The sequence below is a fragment of the Equus przewalskii genome, chromosome 13 (assembly GCF_037783145.1).
Source record: "Equus przewalskii isolate Varuska chromosome 13, EquPr2, whole genome shotgun sequence".
NCBI classification, from domain to species: Eukaryota; Metazoa; Chordata; class Mammalia; order Perissodactyla; family Equidae; genus Equus; species Equus przewalskii.
In genome coordinates this window covers 44,451,576-44,475,964 of record NC_091843.1, presented here as the reverse complement: position 1 = coordinate 44,475,964, position 24,389 = coordinate 44,451,576, and the positions used below count along the sequence as shown (strand labels likewise).

At 34.0% G+C, this 24,389-nt stretch overlaps 1 protein-coding gene across 2 annotated transcripts in view; it reads left to right on the top strand.

Moving 5' to 3' along the window:
* The window catches only part of ADAMTS19 (ADAM metallopeptidase with thrombospondin type 1 motif 19), a 236,401-nt gene that overhangs the window by 124,708 nt on the left and 87,304 nt on the right, over positions 1 to 24,389 (top strand). For both annotated transcript variants that reach the window (XM_070569341.1, XM_070569340.1), the window contains 5 exons: positions 3,434 to 3,574; positions 5,043 to 5,193; positions 17,637 to 17,738; positions 22,567 to 22,697; positions 23,633 to 23,805. In XM_070569341.1, coding sequence (XP_070425442.1) covers positions 3,434 to 3,574; positions 5,043 to 5,193; positions 17,637 to 17,738; positions 22,567 to 22,697; positions 23,633 to 23,805 — 698 coding nt within the window. The remainder of the gene's footprint in view (positions 1 to 3,433; positions 3,575 to 5,042; positions 5,194 to 17,636; positions 17,739 to 22,566; positions 22,698 to 23,632; positions 23,806 to 24,389) is intronic.

The window sequence follows — 24,389 nt, the reverse complement described above, 5'->3', positions numbered from 1 at the left end:
AAAATTTAACTAATGGTAAACAATGCTTGAATCATCAGATCTCTGCATGGCTGTAGCTAATTTCTTACATGAGAATCAGGATCCCAAAAGGAAAATGATCATCTGGATGAGAAGTTGTAATCTTCCCAATTTGGAAAATCGCATTACGCTACTTTGGGAAAATGTCCAAATTGCTAAATCTTGGAAGCAGTCCCTCTCCTTCTCTCAGATGGACACATTATTTAAGAAGTTTTATTATTTCTGAAAAAGATCAGTTGCCTTTCAAAAATAATGGCGTTTGTGTATGATTTGAAAGACGGCACCACCACAGATGGAAGAGTTGAGTGTGTTCCACATGGCAAGTGGCTGTTGATATAAGAGGGTCACCCAGCAAAGTGTGCTGCCGCCAGAATCCCGGGTGGAGATGAGACAGTGATGCAGGCGGGGGCTGCATCAGCACCATACAGTTAGAAGTGCATTAAGGCATCTTTGTCAATCTGTGGGATTGTGCCATATTTACAATTTCTGTTTTAATTTAACATCCAAAGTAAATTCTTGCCATTATTGTTTACTTGGTTTTCCTTAAGTCCACAACTTTCACCAAAGTGAGTAAATCCAGCGGATTACCTTTAATGATGTTTATGTCTGTGCTTTTGACAAATTAAAATGCTAAGATAAAATTTCTCTGATTTTCTGCCCCAATAAAAAGAATAGTTATGGGTTCCTACTATAGTCCAGGCACTGTGCCAGGCATTTTACATCATCCTCATGTAATCTTCACAACCAGTCAGGAAAATATATTTAACCAATGAGGAAACTGAGGCACATTTCTTTATTATTATGTAACTTGCCTCTGATCACATGAATGGGGGGGTACAAAATTCAAATCTCTTTCTAATGCCAATGTCTTTCACTCTACCCCCCAGTAACTGAACTGCCCGTAACCACTTCAAATCAATTTCTTACTTTTCCTCTTTATCTTCAAAGTATGAAAAACATTTATCTTCCTATTCTGTCAATCATTCTTTTAATATGTGTTGATACAGACCCTATTTAAAGGCATAATTAAACCAGGAAAGAGAAATATGATTCAGCATCTAGCTGAGTTTTTCTAACACTAAAAGTGAAAAATGATATTCAATAATGTATTTTTAGTTTTATTTAGACCATAGTTTTCATAGTCCTTAATGTTAGCAAACATGGTGAACTCTTAATTCATTACTCTTATTCATAAATTAATTTATTCAACTGATATCATTTTTCCTCTCAAAAATATATTAAATGTAACAATTTTGATTCAAGTTTTTAATTTATTTTAATGAAAATATAGTTCAATAGTCTTGAAAATTTTTATTTTGATTTAAGAAAATGTGAGTAGTCTAGTTGTGATTTCCCTTAGCAACTTTTTTAACAATTCTTTTATTAGGTTTTTAAAATACAGTATAGATATTCTTCTTATTCACAATTTTTTATTATGAAAGACCATTTTATTTATTATCCAGATCATTACACAATGAGAAAAGGGAACACTTGACTATCTTGGCATCATCTTAGAATGCACAAAACCAAACTTTCCTCTTTCTGCTTCTTCACTATTAACTGTCACTCACAAACAATTATTTTGATGGCCTCATTCGGAGAATTCATAGGTGATTATATAACATTTTTACTGAAATAGAAGTGATTCTGCATGATGACTTGGTTCAGCATTTAAGCATAGTTTATAGATTATGATTCCAATATGCCAGGATCTTAGAGACATGAGGAAATCCCTATCCTCAAGACATTTCGGAGATAGCCAAAAGTAAAAATCTATAATATGATGTAGAAAACATTATAACAGTGTTGTTCACAGAATCCTATGCTGGGAAAAAGAGATAGTACACATAGGTGAGGTGGCAGTTAGTAAAATAAAACTTCCTGAAATAATCTACGTTAATCTTAAAGATTAAGTAGAATTTATCCAGATAAAGACATTGAAGAACAAGCACTTTGGACAAGGCAGAGGAGGGAATGGAAGTCGTATAACGTCAGATGTGTAATGGTTAGTAACCTGTTTCTAGAGCCAGCCACCTCAGTTCTAACGTCACCACTTTCTACTGTCTCACTGTGTAACCTCGGGAAAGTTACTTCCCATTAGCAAAATGGGCCTTATAGTAGTTCCTACCTCAGAGAATTGTTTAACTCAAGCTTATAAACCCCCTTGTATGGTGTATGACACATAGAAAATGCTAAATAACTATTAATTGCAAGACAATAAGGAACAGTGTAATGTTTGGGAAACCATAAATCATTTGGTATTGCTGAAAAGAAAATGCAATAAATGACTTAGAAGATGAAGAGGCTATGTACCTTGTTAAAGAGGTGGAAATTGCCATATAGGTAATTGGAAGCAGAGGAATGGCGATCCAGTTATGTTTTAAATAGATCTCGTTGGGGCAGAGTAGGAGGAAAAGAAGGGAGAATGTTGGTAAAGACTAGAGGTGCAGAACCCATAATGCCATAGTCATTGTTGACTAAATATAGTCTTTCGTTAATACAGTCTTTGTTAATAGTAACAAAAGTAATTGAAAGGAGGTGATATCTGAGAGAAATATTTAGAAAGTAGAATTGGCAGGGCTTGCCCCTAACACTTAGTAAGTAAAATAGCTTGAGTGATAATTTGGGAGAAGAAGGAATAAATGGTGATCTGAAGATTCTTGATTTGACAGACTAGGTGGCTAACAAAGACACAGAAAAGAGAGCAAAGGAGAAAAAGAATACAGGAGTAAACTGAAGTTTGAAAGAGAGAACGAGAGCAGTTTTTAGATGCATTGATTTTAATGTTTTTCTAGTATTTCCATTTGGAGATAAGTCAGATTTTTAGAATAGAGTTCCAACTTAAAGCAACTGAGTCAAGATTCACTAGAAAATGTGAAGATGACCCCTTGGGTGAAGGTTTCCCAGGGAGGGTTTGTGTTATATAATGCGTGCAAGAAGATGGTCTAATGAAACAGAGGGGAAAATGATAGTTTAATGTGGTTTCAGATTTGATAAAAGGTATGAATAAAACATCTCCAGGCAAGAGCAAGAATCTTGTGTGGTTGAATAGAAACTTACTATTTCTGTGTGTCTCATATGTACTACTATGTGAAAAATATATCTATAGATTATGGTGATATAGATGACCAAACATTTTATTTTCTAGGTTGATTGGGGAAATGTTCTAAATAAAATCTTTATGTTCTAAATAATATATTAAAAAATAGGCTCTAAATGAAAACATTTACCTTTAATCTGGGTAAGAAAATTTAAAAAGTAAATCAGTCTGAAATCTAATTTTATTTTGATCTTTAAAACTAATTTCTCTCCCATTATTTTAAGTATTTAACTGTTATTTAATTGCTATTATGGGAAATTAAAAAGTAATATTTGCTTAATGTTATTGTTTTATTTTAATTATATTCTGAATCAGCATGGGCATTAATCATGACAATGACCACCCATCATGTGCTGATGGTCTTCATATCATGTCTGGTGAATGGATTAAAGGACAAAATCTTGGTGATGTTTCATGGTCCCGATGTAGCAAGGAAGATTTGGAAAGATTTCTAAGGTACTGAGGTCACTTACTGTTGTTGCATTGTGAATGTTTCTGTGTGCCTGTTTCCTCTACCACCCAGGGAAGGTGGCATGGCAGAGCAGAAGGGCACCAGATTAGGAATCAAGGCACCTGGTTCCAATCCTGGCTCTTCCATTGACTCATCCACATTATTTAACCCATCTGCTTCTTAGTTTCCACATTTTTCAAATAAAAAGATGGGGAAGATGATTTGTAAGGTTGAAAATTTTTATGATGATAAAAAATAATCTGTTGTGGTATTTGTCTCTTCAAAATTTCCCACTGGAAATATTCTCATTGCTCATCACTCAACACCTCTGTTGTTATCACAAAGAACCTCTTTAACAAAATCTCCACCTTTCCATTGTGATGCTTCTAAACTCTGAATCTTTTCTCATTAATATATAGTTTTCACCAGTATAATAGTCCTTGATTCACCTTTTTTCCACCTTCAACAGTGCTAGCACTTAGCTTCTGTCTGATTGGGAAAAGAAAAGTATTGTAATTGTTCCAATTTTCGTTTAAAAGCCCGTGTTCTTTACCTATTCCTTTGGTAATAGAAAGAGCAGCTGAAACAGTAGGTGATATGCAAAGTGGTTAGTGAGAGAAAGAGAGAGATGCTTAAGGTATCCAAAAGCGTAAGTAAGAAATAGAGGAACACCTAGCTAGCTAAATTCACTACACAGATAAATTTTATTCATTTCTCCTTACCATTCAAATCGGCAAGCCTATTTTTTTCTATCAAATGGATATTAAAATCTGCTAAAATATGATGTTTGTTACATTATCATAACTGTGTTCTGAAATGTGTGCATGCTCCTTGTCGTGATAGTGTAGAACGGCAATCAGTGCATGTGATGTTTTGAACACACCTCCTCACTGCAACAGCAGCCCTTCACCGGGCTGTAATGAGATCCTAAGGACCATGTGTGATTTTGTATAGTTGCCTTCACATGAATCAGAACTCTGATCAAATTAAATGTCACTTCATAAATGGACGTTGTATTACAAGGTCAAATACGAAAATATTTATACTGTTAATACTCACTTAAGAATGCTTTCCAGAGACTCTTTAAATCCCTGAATATAGCTGATTTCTTACCTTCACACATTACTTTTTGGCAAGTTGCTGTCTGAGTCTGAGCTGCTTCATCTTGTAAATGTGTAAAAGAAAACCACCTCACAGTGTTACGTAGGTTATCAGAGTTAATCCATATGAAAGACCTTTTAAACCAAAAAATTTTCTTAACTTGAACATTATTATCAGGATTATCTTAAATAACTGTAAGCAAATGATTCTTGTACATGGAATAATTTCTATGAGGATTTAGTAGAAGAGTTTATAAATAAAAGTGAGAACATATTTTTAATATTGTAAAAATATTTCCTGTTGCTATGCTAACTAACCATAACAACTTTTTACATTAAATTCAAAATTTTACACATATCTGCATATTGCCAGGTCAAAGGCCAGTAACTGCTTGCTACAGACAAATCCCCAAAGTGTCAATTCCGTGCTGGTTCCCTCCAAGTTGCCAGGGATGACATACACTGCCGATGAGCAATGTCAGATTCTCTTTGGGCCATTGGCTTCCTTTTGTCAAGAGATGCAGGTAAGGATTGTGTCCGGGTGGGAGTTTTTAAGTGTATCTTCACATTCATTGTTTAGAAATATTGATTGGAGGAGGGCAAGATGACTTTATTTTAAAGTTGGTAGCTCAAGAGCACCCCAATTTTGGAAAGAAAGATTTTTTAAGAGAAGGTTTCTGCATTTTTCCTCTGGCACTTTGGAAGTGATAGAAATAGGTGTGGGCATTTACTCAAAGTCAGGAAGGAATGACCTAAGAATTCCTACTTCAAAAATGGCACTGAAGTCAGGGAAGTATTTGCATTATGCCAGTTCAGTGCTTCTATTTTAAATCTCTGACTTTCTTAAATCGTAGGTCACTGGGTGAAATGTAATAAAAACGATGTATGAACATGTAATTGTGGAGGAAGAGTTATGTCTTTTAACCTTGAAAATAAAATGTCAAAAATATGTTCTACAGGAACAAAAATTAGAGAGTGCATTTCTAAGTAAACTAGAGGAAAAGGATAACCGTATGAGGGTTAACTAAGCAGTGTCTATGTGTTAGTATTCAAATGGTCACTGATTACTCAGAGAGGCCAGTTGTACCTGTCTAGAAAGTCTGAAGTCTGAAGACCTTCTTATCGATGCAAGAATTTTAGCTCTATTTACCCTTCCTTCTTTCTTTCCTTCTCTCTTCCTGCTGCCCATGCCGCATCTGCCCATCTCTTCTAGTACACACTCTCACACACACTTTGTATTTCAGGAATAAACTGATAACCATGCTTAAGGTGAATTGGTAGCTGTATTTCACTCTACCTGCATTTCTATGATTGCCTCAAAGGAGTTTGGCTTTGTTGAAGATAATGCTGTTTTGAATTACTGGTAGCGTAATTAAAATCCATTATAAGGAAAAGAGTATATGGCATTATGACGTATTTTATGCTCTCCCTGCTTTCTGATTCTTATCAAAGGAGTTGTTCACTTGTTTGCTTATTACTTTCTTCTCAATTTCCCGCATTAGTGTGTAAGCTCCATGAGGACAGAGAGTGTTTCTCCAGCATCTAGCCCAGTGGTTGGCAAATGGGAAGCACTCAGTGAATAACTGATTTAAGATTAAAATTAGTGAATGTATGAAGGAGATGGAGCTGCATTAAATGTGACGTGTGAAAGGATATGTCGATTGTAACACTCACCTGGCGATAGTGAAGCTCAGAAGGAACTCGTGTAGGAGTGTGATTGTGACCTGATTCCCAAGGTCTACATGTGGCAGAGCCCTGGATTCTTGGAACTTAGCATCAGGTATAATGATGACGGTGGTCAGCTCGGCTCTATACCGTCTGTCCCTGAAACCTCTGTGATCTCATCTACCAACCTTCTTCACTCTACTCTCACCTGCAGGCCTTTAGCCAATCAAAAATTGGGTCACAATCTTCTTTCTTAAAACTTCATGATAAAATGAATATTTTGAAGTACACAGGGTTGATTTTGTGGGTAGACATTTTTACATGCTGAAATTAGCATTGTTTTGGAAAACAGAGTAGGCCGTCTACGTTTACCCTTGTAGTATTGTGTAGGACACAGTTTAAGTTCATGCAGTATAGAGAATTGATAGAGCTGATAAGGGAAAATTTTCATATTTTATAAAGTACCCCAAGTGTTAGGAAATCTTAAGCAAATGATCAACCACAAACATGATTTTGGTAAATTTTAGATTGCTTTTCACAAACGTTACTTTTAGAAATAATTTTTAATGTATATCCTATTGCAGTTAGTTAAATTTTACTAGTACCATTCTACAATATTTAGAACTCTAAAATACATGTCATAAAGTATGTAAATCATTTATGTTTATGTTCTAATTCGATTCTTTTAAAAATTGTATGCCATAGTTATCATTCAGCCCTATTTTACAGATCATTTGAGGCCTATAGAAGTTAGAACAACTAAGTTCTTACACCTATTAAGAGGGAGTGTTAGATGCAAATCCAGAGAACAGAGTACGTTATAACCACTGTGCTCTACTGCCTCCTAAGGAGCTCAAACTTCTGTACATATCGTCTTCTGGATGGGAAACACCTTAGGTCAGATCCTGTATTTAAACTGAATTCATTTTATCTGCTGCAGCACCTATGCCATTAGGACTAAGAAATGTCTTAAGTGATTTATTTTGTTTTTCTCGGCTATTTGCTCTACTTATCTGGTCATTTCTCACTAACCCACTTGCACAGATTTTTTTCCATCTCTGAAAGTATAAGTGTTTATGGGGATTTTAAAATCTATGTTTCTCAGTATCTTAGGATGATGCCCTGTTTTAAACTAGGCATTTTGCAAATAAAATGAAGTTTTAGATATTGTTTTTTTCCTCTCAAATTTTGTATGTGTGACTTTTTTATTTCTAAAATTAGTTTTTTCTCTAGTTCTATCTGTGTGTAATCTTTATCAAGGACAATTTTAAAAACAATGCCAGGAAGGACTGGGCTGCTGTGGGCAGCCAAAGAAAAGCAGCGCCTCTGAGTTGGGGTTTGGTCAGGAGCGCAGGCTGGAGGGCCTGAGGCCTGAGCACTGACAGTGGTTCTGCCTCTTGTTAGTTGTGTAACCTTAGTCAGAGATCTTTTTCTTTCTAAGCCACAATCTATAGAACAAGAAATGGGACAACGTTATCTTTCAGAGTCTCTTAGAGCTAAGAGGCTGGGCTTCTGTGGTTCTAAAATATAGTATTCTGATACTGCCCTTGAAAATCGTCATTCTAATCTCAAATTAGCACAGCATACAAAGTGTAGGAACTAGATAGATAAATAGGTAAGTAGGTAGGTGGGTAGATAGACAGGTAGGTAGATAGAACTATTGAAGGGATTATTTACAAACTCAGTCATTGATTTGACAAATATTTATTGAATTCCAACTACTTTCCAGAGACTATTCTATGTGCTGCTAATACAGCAAGAAACAAAGACCCCGCCTTCATGGAGCTTACATTATAGTGGAAGAAATAGACAATAAGCAAATACATATATAATATGTCAGTTGGTGGTAAGTATTTTGGAGAAATATAATCTCAGGCAAGAAGGGTAGGGAATACAACCAGGGATGAGAGGGTGGGAATGGTACTGTTTTATATAGGCTGATCTGGGAAGGTGACATTTGTTTAAAGATCTGAAGGAAGTAAGAAAGCAAGCCATGCATTTATCTTGGGAGGAATATAGCAACAGGAAACAGAAAGCAAAATGCCCTGGAATGCAGTTTTGGTTATGTTTTAGGTTTAAGATACCCATTAGATGTCCATGTGGAGATGTAAGTTGGTCTCGGATAGATATAAATCTAGAAGTCGTCAACAAGACGGTGATGTTGAAGACATGTTATTAAATAATAGCATTAGGAAATGAGTTAGATGGAAGAGAAAAAGTTGTAGGACTGAGAACTTGGTCACTACGATATTTGGAGGTTAGGAAGATAAAGAGAAAACAACAATTAAAACTCTGAATAAATATGTTGGTCGGAATAGAACCAATAGAAAGTGAGACTCTGGTGCTAAGTGAAGACATTTTTCAAAGTGGAAAAGATTAGCTGTTCAAAAAGCTGAAGACAAGTGGAGTAACATGAAGTCTGAACATATGCAATTGATATGATTTTCCCACAGGGTTTGGTACACTGATACTTGAATCTATCTGGAAATCTCTGAACAAATAATGTGTCAGAAGGTATAACTTAAAAATAGAATGGGAGGGGCCAGCCCCGTGGCCGAGTGGTTAAGTTCGCGCGCTCCGCTGCAGGTGGCCCAGTGTTTCGTTGGTTCGAATCCTGGGCGCGGACATGGCACTGCTCATCAGACCACGCTGAGGCGGCATCCCACATGCCACAACTAGAAGGACCCACAACGAAATATACAACTATGTACCAGGGAGCTTTGGGGAGAAAAAGGAGAAAAATAAAATCTTTAAAAAAGAAAAAAAATAGAACGGGAAATAGTTTTAGTGTGGAAGATTGAAGAGCTCTTCTTGGTAAGCCACGCACATATACCTTCAAGTGGATACATATGGAGTCACCACATCTACCAATCTGTCATCTAGGTTTTGTACAAAATGAATCTCCTGGAAGGCAAGCTTCATAACATCAGAGTAGTCGTCAGTCTTTCTTATCACTGTACCTCTAGCACTTAAAACAATAAATATTTGTTAAATGAGTAAGTGAATCAATTGAATGATGGAGTAATGATTCTAAATTTTTACTTTTATAAATAGTTGATTCTAAGATATATAATATGCCAAGATAACATGAAGATAACCTTCTAGAGATTAACTTAGTGGCTGCATAAAAGTCAACCTATAAGAGTAGATAGCTTATGTTTCACAGCTTATACATGAGTTAATCAGGCATCCTTAGGAGCATCTCATTTCCAATCAATTATAAATAAGTATCAAGCTGCATGGAGTGAAGATTCATGGCAACTTTTCAACATGTTTCTCATAGAATCTTAGAGAAAATGGCAGTTGGTCCATGGTATTTGAATTAGACATTGCTCTTCCATACTTGTACACGGATAGTTATATACAAGCACCAGAGACTCCAACATTACATACATGCTGATCTAATCAATGATATAAATTTACCCTTAGGATAGCAACTTACATCTGCAAAATGTTTCAAGGCATAGCTGTAGAGATGCTTATGAAGCATCTTAAGCCCCCAGTAATAATACTTCACTCTTCTATGTTAATTTGCTAACTTCTCCGATGGTCTTGTTCCTGAGTCCTAAGCAAGTCCTGCCTCTAGGCCATCTGGCATCTTGTGGCTGAGCCAGCTCCAGCTGCATCAAGTCATTGTAATGGCTGCTTGAAGTTACTTAGCCTGGCTAAGAATACAGAGGTATGAATGTTTCCCTAGAAACAGTAAGAAGTGGCCACACAAGATTTATGTTTTTTGAGTAAGAAGAAAGTGTGCTAAAAAATTGAAGACCTCCAGGAAACTTAAGCTTCTGCCTTTGGTTTTGGATTAGGCATAGTATTAATTGTATGCATATTATATGGTACAGAAAACATTGTATAGTATAGAAAGTTATTATTACTATATAAGAAAGTTATCAAAACATCATATAGAATAGAAACTTATTATATAGTATAGAAAACATATTATATAGTATAGAAAACTTTCTAGTGTAATTGAATCATATGGTGACTTTAAAAAGTAGCATATAAAGTTTCAGTTTTACATTTCTCTTTCATCAACTTAATACATCAGTATGTGTCACACTTCTAAAACCTCTCTTTAGATCCAATGAACAGGCTGGCATTGAAATGAGGTAGCGTATGAAGAATTCTAGAAGACAGTTGCTGTGATTTGCCATTGTGAAATTCCAGAGTCAACAGGAATTTCGACTTAAAAAGGCTTGCCATGAAGTGGCCCTTGATGGCCAGTAGTTGCTTGGGCAACTAAGACAGCATCATTGATAAATCATGTCAAGGTTGGTGAAGTTGTAGATTTTTAAAGCCCTTTCTTCCTGGAAGATCAATAAAGTTGTGGTGGGTTAAAACTACCAGAAGTTGATTGTGCCTGCTTTGCCATCTAACCAGAGCTTCATCTTGTCCTTTGAGCTTGAGTCCTGCGCAGTCTGTGAGGACATGAGTTTGATGCACTTTATTTGACTAGATAATCTAGTTCTTTCATTTCTTTTCTTAGAACTAAGTTTTTTCCATGACTTCTTACTGACATGGGCTTTTATTGTTAAAGTCCCTATTCTTGTAAATGATCTATTTACATTTTTGACCATTTTTCAATTTTCTGGTTTTTATTTGTAAATAGTGAGTCATTTGTGTGTTAACTTTTTCTACAGTGTCCTTAGTCTTTTAATTTTGAGGTGGTCAAATCCGTCAAATTTTCCCATTAAGACTGTGGTGTTTTGGTTTGATTTTGTTTTGTTTTGTTTTCGTCTTATGCGAATTCTTCCCTACTCTGGAATTAAATTCTTATATGGTACATTCATTTTCTTTCGCCTTAAATATTTCTTTAGCCCCAGAGACATTATGGATTTAATTTTTAATTTATTAATGAAGGAAGTTTTTAAAAGATAATTTTTTATTATTTATGCCTACTTTTATTGCACTGAAATAAGATGAAGTAGTCCTTATGGTGCCACCTCTTTAAAATTTATTAGTTTGCTGTTTAATGTCATACATGATGAATTTTAGTAATTGTTCTCTGTATACTTCAAAGAATGTGTATTCTTTAAAGTTCATTATCTACCACTAGATCTCAGATGAAGCATATTAATATTATTATTCAAAATATCTATTTGTTTGCTTATTTTGGTTTGGTTGATCTATCAGTAACTGATAGGCATGTTTTAAAGTACCCAACTCAAACTGTTATTTTTTATCTCCTTGTAATTCTATTGTTACCTTATATAATGTTGAGTTATATTACTAGGTGCATACACATTTATGGTTTCTTGTCTGCTTGCTCTGTTTTTTCCTTTTCCATTTTTTTTTAATGACTTGTGCCTTAAGATTTATTTTGCCAGGCATTAAAACCACTATCCTGGCTAATATTTTCCATACCTTCATCTTCAACCTTGCCAGATATAAATATAAATATGGATATGGATATAGATAGATAGATATATCTACTAGAGAAAAGCAATTGCTAGATTTTATATTTTTCTGGTTAAACCAATGTAGTAGTTTTTGTATTTTCTTCAGCTAGTTTAACAATTTTACATTTATTTGAACTAGTGGTTTTTAGGATCTTTATTCTGTCAACCTATTCTATGTTTGTGTTTCATATTTGTCCTCTACTTTTTCCTCTTTTTCTCCTTTCCTGTTTTCCATTGGAAAAACCAAATTTTCATCTGCATTCAAAAGTCATACATTCTTTATATGTTTTTATATGTATCAGTAACTGGTTCTTTTTTCTTGCTGAATAGTATTCCACTGGTAGGTAAACTATTTTGTTTATTAAGTCACCTCTTAATAGACATCTGGGATGTTATCTATTGTGAGTCAGTCTACTCTGAACACTTGTGAATGATTATTTGTGTAGACATAGTTTTTATTCTGCAGTATTAATACAGTAACACATTATGTATTAATACATTATTTTCTTACAAACTGTTGCCTATGGACTGGCTTCCTGTTTTTGTAGATAAAGTTTTACTGAAACATAGTCACCCTCATTTGTTCACATGTTCTCTTTGGCTGCCTTCAAGCTACAATGACAGTGTTGACTAGTTGCAACAGAGACTATATGGCTCACAAACCTGAGTTATATTCTATTTGTCATTTTACAGAAAAAGTTTGCTGACCCCTGCTGCAGATACCTTGGATTCTGTTTTATTCCTCCAAAGAGTGTTTTGTCTTTTGTTTTCACAGACAATTAAGTTTGATAGATTCAAACTGGAAACTTTGTCTTACCTACTGTAGACAGCACCTCGTATCTTGGATCAGTTCACTCTTACTTTATCTGGGCTATTTGGAGTGTGTCCCATGTATATGTGGGTCACATGTTAGCTAAAGACTTAGGCTTCCCTAACTCTCTTCCTTTTGGATTGTTCTTTCAGTTTTTGGCAGCATTGACCATCCTGGTTTCTGTCTTTAGGAGTCTAAAACAATGGCCTGTTTTTCACTGTTGATTTAGCCACTCGTTGTCATGCACAGACCACAGGCTACTATTAGGTCAAAGTTGCAAAGATGGCGAACTCAACTTGTACCAATACCTTCAGCTCCTCTAAAAAATTTATCTGCTTTTCTTCACTCTCCAGAACCATCAGGAAGTTATTTTTTGTGTTCTGTCCATAGTTTATGGTTATTATCTACTGGAGGGCTGGTCTTCTTGGAACTTACTCCACCATTCCAGAAGGGGGATCTTTTTATCTTATGTCTCTCTTTCATACTAGGAAATTCTGGATCATTTTTCTTTCAAATATATCAAATAGTTCCTTTCCACTTTTCATGTTTTTTTCTTTTTTGGGGGGCTTCATTAACTACATACTGACAGTTCTCCTTTCTCTAAATTTCTTCTTACTCCTTGACTTTCCTTAACACATTCTGATATGTTCTATTGAGGAGTCTTTTGCAGCTCACTGCTTTATTTGTTGGCTATGCGTAAACTACATTTTCCTTCCCATTTCTATTTCTCAACTTCTGCCACTAGCAATCTTGAAGTATATGGGGAGGTGAAACAGAATACATAAAACTTATTTAACGGTCGGTGTCTGAATCTTCTCTGTTAAGGGATAAAGTTTTTGGGATGTAAATGAGCTAAATTTCTAGTATTTCTTCCCACTGAAAACAAAGTTTATAATAATGGCTATAATTCAATTATTGTTTCTTTACATAATCAACATTTATTTAGATTTATCCTCATTTTTATCAGTCTCTTTGCTCACCACTGCTTTTCAGTCCTTTTCTCTGAGATCATATTCCTTCTTGAAGGACATCATTTAGAAGTTCTTTTTGGGCAGATCTGTTGGTGGTAAATACTCAGTTTTTGTTTCCTTGACAGTCTTTATTTAACCTTCAGTCTTGAATAAAATTTTAGCTGAGTTCAGGAGTCTAGATTGACAGTTATTTTATTCCTCTTGCCACTTTGAATACATCATGTGTTCACTTTCTTGTGTTGGTGCCAAGATGGCATCTCTACCATTTTCCTAATCTTACAAGAAAATTTTCTACATTTCACTGTTTTTATTGATGTTTGCTGTAGATTTTCATAGATGCCCATTAATTCTGAAGACATCTCCTTCAATAGCTAGTTTGCTAAGATTTTTTTTAATGAATGGGTATTCAATTGCATCACATTCTTTTTATCATAGATTTTATTTTTATCATAGATTTTAAAGTTATTGATGTGCTTGATTACATTAATCAAATCTCTAGTATTACAGTAACCTTGTATTCCAAGGAAAAACCCAATTTGATCATGATAATTGCATTTTTCAATGCATTACTGAATTCAGTCTCTTAGCACTTGTTTAGCATATTTAAATCTGAGTTAAAAAGTGAGGTAGATCACTATTTTCATTCTCTTTTAAAATTCCTGTCTGGTTTGGGTATCATAAAGTGTGTTTAGAGGTGTTCTCTTTTTTCCTGTTCTCTAGAGAGTTATGTAAATTGAGGATCTAAGTGTCTGAAAAGATTGTTAATTTTTGGACCAGATGTGTTCTTTGTGGGAAGATTTTTAACAATTAATTTTAACTATTCTATGGTTGCAGAATAGGTCAGCTTTTCTATTTGTTCTTGGGTTGATTTTAGTAAGTTTTAGTAAGTTTTGAAGAATATTTTTTCATTTCATATACGTCATCAAGTTTATTGGCATAAAGTTGTTCATAATGTCTTCCTATTTCTGTTCAAAGTTTGCATTATCTGTCATTATGCTTTCATTTTTTATTCCTAATAGTGTTTATTTTTGCCTTCTTTTTTTCTTGATTTTTGGTTTTATTAGTATTTACAAAGAACTAGGTTCAGCTTTTTCTTATTCTTTTGTCTCTGTTTTTTATTTTTTTAATACTTCTCTTCTATTTCTTCCTGTCTTCCATCCTTAATAATACTAAGGTATTCTGTAATGAAAAAGAATGTTTTTGAAAATATTATCCCCTACTAAATTGCATTTGCAATCAAATATTAAGTTACTGAAATTGTGTTTTAGAAGATAATTTTGGAAGAATAAGGAGTTATATGTCCAAGATTTAGTTGTTACTTCCATGTATATGCACTTAAGATTTTTTTATTTTAATGTAAATTTCAGAACATCTTAATGAAACTATTTGCTATAAAGAAAGACATGGGTAAGGTTACCTTTGAACGTAAATTTTATGATATTTATACATGGACGATTAGTCTTCCATTTAAAATATATAGTATTTTCATGTAAACATTTTAAAAGCCTACATGAAATAAACATCTGAATTCATCTTATGTGCTTTTAGTGGTCTTTTTTTGTTATAGAAGAATAAAAAAGGAATATTGTATCATTTTATTAGTTTTCAAGGAAATGCTGAGTTGTGCATTTCTGTACTGGATTTCTGTGCAAAGCTTTCTAAGTTTTAAAGTCCTTTTCTTAATTGACATCTTAAGTGATTTCAGCAATTAAGTTGAAAACAATGTTTGACTCTGGCCTGTCTAACATATGGAGAGTGTTTGGTTCTAACAAAATACCCAACCCTGCCCTACGTTATCTTAAGAACAGGCTTGATATTATATAGCTCTAATATCATACATCTGAGATATTCTGCCTCTCAAGGTGAAAAGAGTCCATACCATTTCTTCAATATTATCTTGCTTTACTTTTGACAGTTTGGTTTGAAATCCTGAATCTGAGTTATTTTTAAGAATGAGGCTGTGATTTACTTACCGTAAGATCCCTAGACCTGCAGAACATAAAGGGTAAAGAGATCTCCTGTATGAGAGATTTACTCTACATGACTGTGCTTATCTTGAAACGCTGCCAAGTTTGCTTTTATGTTCTCAGTGCCTCAAGTGGGACTCAATTAGAGTACCTGCTGTTTTGAGTAGCAGATAACGGTGGGAGGTCAGAATTTAGACCACCAACAGTGTTCAACAAGCAAGTATTATTTTAAAAGTACAGCATAGAAGATTTGCTTTAGTTCAGTATGCATTGGTTAACTAATGAACTTGACTAAAATAATTCGTGTTATAATACAACTAAGCTTTATTGAATACAAGTAAAGCAAAATGCTTCCTTGGTGAAAAATTTAGCATTTGGTTCCATGCTTATAAAACATTCTTAATAGAAAGGTCTTAGGGGGGGAAAAACTCTTTTAGGAACCGAAATTCTAAGGTTAGAGATCCATTAATTCAAATATAAATGTGTCCACCATAGTACATGATAAACAACCTCTCTATTTTCAAGAGTCTAAAATATTGCAGAGAAACAATTTTATTTAGGCATTCTTTAAAATAAGTTCCTGGATGAATTTTTGGTAAATGATGTGTGTGAATAAACACATATAAGTTAAGCTAAATCATATCCTAAATATAATAAGATTATTTCTATAAAATATTTTAAAGCAGAAAAGCTGTCACAGCAGATAAAATACATGATGTAAATAAAATATATCACACTCTTGCCATAGACTATTGAATTTTTAAGGGCTTACAAACATTTAGGGAATCTAAATTTTTAAATAAGTAGAGAATAGAAAAATAGTATTTTGGGAGTTGTGGCAAATTTAATATTAGAGTTGTAACAGCCCTATTTGAAATATTAGTTTAAATATATTTTTCCCCAAAGTATTTAATAGATTTGAGTCGTAAGTTAATTTTAACTTTGCAGTGATTTTTAGCGTGTTTTGAACACCACTGCCAGAATAAACCTCCTAAAATAACCTTTTTATCTTATCAACTTGCTGGTCAATTGCTAAGTGGCTTCTTTTTCCCTACAAATATGAAATCCTTCGTCCTTTCTGGCATTCAAGATCTGGTTCTTCTGTCTTAAAATCTTTTTCACTCCTCCCTTACCTTCTGTGCCTCCTGTCATGACAGTGGCCTGCCCACCTTTTTATGACTGTGCCTTTCACGTTGCTGCTCTTCTGCCTGTATTGACCTGTTCTCTTCCACCCTCTTCTCCAAGTATCTGGATGGGTAGCAGCATAATCATCTTCACTATAGATTACTCTAATCACTTTTGAATGTTCCTAATGGATTTCATATTTCTATGCAACTTATTAATAATATGCTGTGTCTAAAAAAACTTCAGTCATCTTACGGAAATAGAAAGTCCTTAAGAATGTGTGAGCTGTGCCTCTTTATATCTATGTCTCTGGGCTGGGCCCAACTATAACTGTGACTTAGTTTCTGACAGTCTTCCTGCTTGCGTTTCCCTAGACTTCTCTCTGTTCATTATTGCTATGTCTCTGCTGCTTTATCCTAGTATTTTTTTTTTTGTTCCCTTCAACTTTTCCCTAGAAAAAGTTCGTGTCCTAGAGATCTAAAACTCATTCATACTGAGGTAAAAATGACTGATAACAATTTATGGAAACATACCCACTGAGCGTCTATGTATTGCGTTAAGTGCCAATGCTATGTGATGAAATAATGAAGTACTAACCATGGCATTTAAGCATCAAGCAGAGCATAAGTGAGGACAGGCTTTAGGACACAAGGCACTAAATTCATACCGCAAACATAAGCACTTAATTCTTCCAGCCTGGTTCATATAATTGTATAAGTAATGATTTTTAGCATAAATTTTTCTGTTGTAGCTACTTAATCTTGCATAATCTCATGTTTTACTTAAAGAAATTTTAAAGGACTTAATTTTTTAAACAGATTTTATGTTTTTATGCATCAATTTTTCCATCATTATAAATGAACTATGTACTGTTTCAATTATAAGTTTAATAGAAAAAGTACCTAAAACATATTTGTCTTCAGATAATTTCTGTTTTTCTATCTGAATAGCTTTCTCAAAAATTATTGACTTAACCTCAAAAACATGATACCTTCCCCTTATTAGTTATTGTACCCTTGTTTTCAGCATGTTATTTGCACAGGTTTGTGGTGCAAGGTAGAAGGTGAGAAAGAATGCAGAACCAAACTAGATCCACCAATGGATGGAACTGACTGTGACGCTGGTAAGGTAAGTCGTTTGTGTTGCCCAAAGTTAAAAAGAATATTAAATGAAACTTAAACGTGCATTTTCTCCTCCCAGTGTAACTGGCAGGACGTTTTCTTCTGCCAGCTGTATATGTATCCATCTTAACACTAGTGGAATACTTTTAGTACATATGAAAATTTCAACATTTCATCTAATCCTAATTTTGACTTTTATATTTTTTCAAATCCATGGTTGTTTTGTTAATATTGATGTGGTTATTTTTTATTGTTGTTGATTATGAGAATCTTGAAAGTCAAATACATGTATTACTTTAACAAAAAATGAATTCTTTTTTTTTACTATTTAAATGAAACATAAGTAAAATAGTCACAAATAATAGCATAAATAGTAGAAGTTCTCAGAGCTGATGAATATATTTCAGGTATAAAATATTGTTTCAGGAGAACCACTGAGTATAATTTTTCCTTGTCACTTCAAGCATCATAAGTAAAATATTCTAAATGACATTTTGGGGATTAGTAAAATATTTGACTGTCTAAGTTGTTTAACCTAATGTGTTTCATAAGGCTATTGGAATTTATTAGTATACATTTCCAGATCAAAATAATTGCTGTTAAAAATTAATTTTATTTTGAAGAATGTGAAGTAGGTAGATTTACACATACACTTCTAATTATGATTAATTTATTCAAAAGATAATAGTTCAACAGTTTACATAATTTTCTAGTTTTTATTCTGTGAAGGAAAAGTAAAAGATTATCCATTTACTCATTAGATGTAAGATCAGAAACCTTGCCTCTGAAGAACAAGAATTTTTATTACATTTAAAAAGAACAACATAAATATTATTTGGGATGAATTACGTGGTGAAAAAAATTTTTATATAGAGTGCTAGTTGAAAAACACATCAACTTGAAAAAGGAACAGAGTGGAAATCTATCAGTTACACTTCTAGAATGTTGTCCTAAGGAAATACACATGTGCACAAAAATAGGCGCATGTGTGTGTACACACACACAAATGCTTGTGTAAAAGTACCATTTGCAATGGTGAGAAATGAGAAAAAACAAATATATTCATAAGTACAGGAATGGTTACAGTGTAGCTGTTTAGAGAATGAGGTATATATATCTGTATGTACTAATATGAAAAGATCTACAAGACATGGTGGTTAGTACATAGGTATGTCAGAAAAATTGATACTTTATGATATCATTTGAGATTCAAGAAACAAAGTTTGTATATGGATGTGAATATGCACACACAGAGTATATATTTTTAAATGTAGAAAATGGCTTGTAAATATAAACTCTAAACTGTAATTAGTACTTAATGCATGGGAGGGAAGTGGAATTGGTGAATGGGAGAAATGCCATAGGAGGTGAGGGTGAATATAACTTTTGTCCAGACATGTCTGGATTGTTTGACACTAGCATGCAGTCATTTATTACTTCTATGATTTCTTTAATTTAAAAAAGTGTACAAATTAAGTTCAAAATATAAATAAAACGACTAGAAATGTTTTATCACTAGACACAATCAATAAGAAAATGGTTCCTTGAAAGGGAACTTCTGTGAAATTTCAGTCAGTTGTTTACAGATTGTGCCAGATATTTTTCCATGAGCATATATGGAGAGTCAGAATCTGTGTCTGTGTTATTTGTTTAATGATACACAAAAATGCAATAATGTGTGTATAATGGGCAAGCCTCACAGTATTACACTCAGTAATTTATTGTTTGGATCATAAAACTCTGCACCAGAAATAGTTTTCATCATCCTTGAAACATGAAAGCCGTGATAAACAGAGATAACGAAATCTTCAGCCCTATTTCTTCATACATCACACAACCCATTCATCTTACTTAGTTCTTCTTTGGCAATCTAAAATCTCTTCATTTTTATCATTTGGTGTCCTAAATTAATTTTTTGTCTATTATTTTTTGTTCTGATATTTATGAGAATAATTTGCATTCTTGAGGTCTCTAAAATAAACTTATTCTTTCAGCAATCAAAACTGTAATTACTCATCAAAAGTAAAATGTTTTAGTTCCCTATAATTGTGGTAATGATATTCCTTTAGTGATTCTGTAATGCTTTGTGTGTTGAAATAACTAATGAACTTCTCAGTTCCTCAGGCCATGTGGGCTTCTTCAAATATCCATCTGCTCCAGCTGTTGTAGGAGCCATCATGAAAACAGCTTCCAACACTCTGAGGTTGAGTGCTGTAGTGCTAAAGTATTTGAATACTTGCAACTTTGCACTAAATACTGCTGGCTTGGTACATTGCAAATCAGGAAACAAAGCTGGGAATTTTGTAATGTGTTATCCTCTACTGATGTTAATCTAGCTGTATAACTAGTTCATCTAAGAGTATATAATTAAATCTGAGAACATGCCTGCAGAATTTCGTGATTCAAAATGGTTGTGAAAATTGGAATTGATCAACTATTTACAGACAGCATTTTCCAAATTGAAAGCAACTTGTTTTCTTTCTTCTCCTTTTCTCTTTATAAAATCATCATCTATGTTTACATTTACATTTAACAGAGGTGAAAGAATTGGTCAATGATTTGGTAAAAATCAAGAAATGTATATTTTCTTTTTACAATGTTTGCTAAGAGTTAGGGAAAGGGGCAGGAAACTTAAATACCAACTTACTAGAATTTTTAGACTGCTTTGAAGGAATCTACATAATATATTTTAGTTATTTACTTTCCTAAATTACAATTCTTGTAGTTACCGTCATCATTCGTTATTTAAAAAGTGAAGACTGTATTATCCTTATAATCAGAAATTTGCATATGTAGAGAGTTTATTGTCTTCTTTCCTACTCTTCTCTCATCCAACAATGTATGTAGAAGAAAATTTTATGGGAGAGTAATGTTTCTTTTGACATCTCCATCATGAACTTCCTAGACATAGCCACATAGAAATTTGAGAGAATAGAAATATAATCTTCTTTTTTTTAGGTCACGTACTGTCCCAGATTATATGTCTATATTATATATTCCCTTAGCATTTTCATAAATCAGATTGAATTAGTAGATATGACTTTTTGCCCTGAGCTAACATCTGTGCCACTCTTCCTCTATTTTGTATATTGGTTTCCACCACAGCATAGCTGCTGATGAGTGGTGTAGTTCCGCTCCCAGGAACCCAACCTGGGCTGCCTAAGCAGAACATGCTAAACTTAACCACTAGACCACGGGGCTGGCCCCTAGAAATGACAAATTTTGAGCTCTTTAAACCATGTATAATATCTTTTTAGAGACTGAAAAATACAAATGAAAGAAAACATGCTGCTAGAGAAGCATCGTTAGGCTCATTTTATATACAAACTCGGTAGAATATATTGTATAATAATTTAAACAAAACGTTTAGCATTTTTCTCTATGTTGAGGCACAGCATTACCTAGAAGACATAAAAGCAGGTTCTCATAGTTTCATCAGGAGATCAGTTTATCTGCCAGGTGATGAACTTTAAGTATTATACTATGCTTTCTCTAAATTTTCCTGATTTGTGTATGCTTATTGGCTTGCGTATCTGTTTCCTTTTTTCCTCAGCTGCCAGATGTGGTCTAGTTTAAATGATGTGCAAGTCTAGGTGTCGGTCTTTCCCAGAATATTTTTAGTCTGCTGTGAACTCTAGCCCAGACTTTCAATGCCAGCTTGCTGCTAAATGGGCAAGGAACTCTGATATGCACTCTGGGAAAAATAAACACCCTTCAAGTAGGCCAAAACAATTTGACCAATTGAAGTTTGACAGCTTTCACATTGATTTTTTTTCCGTGAATGGCATAACATTGTTAAATCCTTAAAACCAGTAAATTGCTTAAAAGTTTTCACAGGGTCTATTTTTTCCCCTTTTGCAATTTTCAGACTGAATCTTCATACAAAATCCCAATTTATTTAATGATAATCTCAGTATATCAATACAGTCTGAGTTGTTGAGGTTTATTTTTTTTCAAGCCTAGATTTAAAACTTCTTGAATCTAAAAGAGGTCACCAACTTTTGGCAACCATTCCTCGATGACCACAGAAACAGCCTCTTTTGCTGCTTTTGTTTAAAGTTAATGAAAAAATTAATATAAAAAAGAGAATGAGCACACTCCTTTCTCTTCTTTTATGGTTATCCTTTTCAGTTAAAAGATACCAAATAAGCTACAAAATAATTGGAGTGAAATGACGGTATCTCAAAGAGTCTAAGTACTAAAGTCTTTCAAATAAACAGCTTTCAAAAGAAAACTGGCTATCATGTGAATTCACGATTTTGATTGGAACTCTTTCAGAAAAAAAGCATAAAGGAGAGTGCTAAAATTAAATCATATTCTTTTTCTTTTTTAATTACAAGGAAAGAGAATACCCTGAATCACTGAAATTTGAAATCAAAATCGCTAAGTTTGCTAAAATGTCTGCTTCACCCTGGTTATCTTAGAAGAACATTCATGTCTTTTTTTTTTCCATTCTTAAATGCTTTTTTCATTTCTCCCTTTTAAATTGTTGTGTCTCTTAGAATGTGTTAGTTTTTCTTTCCTGGCTCACAACCCCAAATTCCCTCTTCATCCTATCTCTGTCACAAGTACTGAATTCTCAGGGCTACGGTACAAATATCTGTGTGTGGTTTTCATGGCAAGACTGTATGATCTGACATGAGAACTGGGAAAACGAGGCCTTTATGTTACTATGACAATAAGCAAGTGCCCATTTATTTACGGTCTTTTTCAATTCCACGTGTTTGGGGTTCTACTAGACCTGATTTAATCACAATTCCAGTGACTCTATAGGCCAGTGAATGATTTTCCATTGTGCCCTGATTTGTTCACCTAAGACATAACTTTTGGAATAGTGGTGTAAGGCTGGAGAATGTACCAGCAGGACCCCAGCACCTGGACATGTGGCCGGAGAGTGGAGCGTGTGGAGTCCCTGTAGCCGAACCTGCAGTTCTGGGATCAGCAGTCGAGAGCGCAAATGTCCTGGGTAAACGCAAAGTTCCTGGATTGGGGGAGGGCGTTTTTGTCTTCAGTTTTGAAATGCAAAGGTTTTACTGATAAACCTTGTTGGACAGCAAAAGAAGCCCCTCAAATCCTACTCAGCTTTAGAAAATAGAAAAGTCCCTCAAATTATTTATTTTATATAAAACTTCCTTTTAAGAAGAAAATAAGACAGCCTTTCTAAGAACAAATAATTAAATGCTACACAAGGTAGTTTCTTGAGTAAATCAAATAAAATATTGTGTTTAAGCAGGGAAACATATTAGAAAAAGCAAAGCAACATTTAAAGGAACTGAGAGAACAGGAAGATGGTAGGGCTTCAGAAAGGGAAGGAATGAGAACAAAAGTAATGTCCATAAAGCGAAGGCTGATAAAAATCGAAAACATGCTAAGCACAAGCACAGACAGGGATCATTCCAAGATCAGCTTGTTCAACCCCACCTTTCCTAGGATGACCCTAGGAAAGTGTGTAAGGAAGTCTTTGCAGCTTTATGCTTTAACTCTTGATTTGACTCAGTGGCCCAATTCCTTCACAAGCAATTTTAAAGAATTTATATGAAAATGTGAGAGGCATCTCCTATTCTAAGAACCAAACTCCTTTGTGAGAATTGCAGTCTTTCTATTTTTCCCCCAGTCTCTGCCCTTTACTCTTCTGTATCATTTTCATGGCAAGCTGACTTTTATGTCTCATGTATTTTGGAAGGTAAATTGATCAAGGCTTGGAAAAAATATGTAATTTTTAAAAAATAAACATATGGATTTCCTACTATTACCAGTCATTTATGATGTCTACATTTTCAAAAGTTAGTTTAGTATAAAAGATTATACCTTGTTAATATAGTGGTTTTTAATATTTTTTTAAAATGAGTAGTTAACATTAAAAAAAAAGATAAAATTGATTATTTGTACTATCTTTTCTAGGCTAGGTTCTGAAGCAAGGGATTGTAATGGTCCCAGAAAACAATACAGAATATGTGAGAATCCACCTTGTCCTGCAGGTTTGCCTGGATTCAGAGACTGGCAATGTCAGGCCTATAGTGTTAGAACTTCGTACCCAAAGCATGTACTTCAGTGGCAAGCTGTCATGGATGAAGGTAGGAACACCCACATCACCACCATCTTCATTAAATAGACTTCTAGGTTTGCAAAATGTTTTACAAGACTAGGGCACGTTATTTTACAGGTTATGTTCTAGGTATTTCAGAGCTCTGTTTTTTGTACCTTTATTGACGTAACAACCACAAGCACTGACTTAAAAATAAATTTAAAAAATATAGAGAGATTATTGCACACCTATTAGATTAACTAAAATAAAAAAGAATGACAATGCCAAATACTGGTGAGGATGAGGAGAAACGATCTCTCATATATAGCTGGTGGGAATGTTAAATGGTCCAGCCATTCTGAAAAATAGCTTGGCAGTTTCTTAAATAACTAAACATATGTTTATCATATAATTTAGGGAAAAAACCACTCATGGGTGTTTATCCCAGAGAAATGAAAATGTACAGCCATATAAAATTCTGTACACAAATGTTTGTGACAGCTTTATTTTTAATAGCCAAAAACTGGAAACGACCAAAAAGGTTCTAAGTAGCTGAATAAACATACTGTGGCATATCCGTACCATGGGATACTATGCAGCAATAAAAGGAACAAACTATTAACATGTGCAATG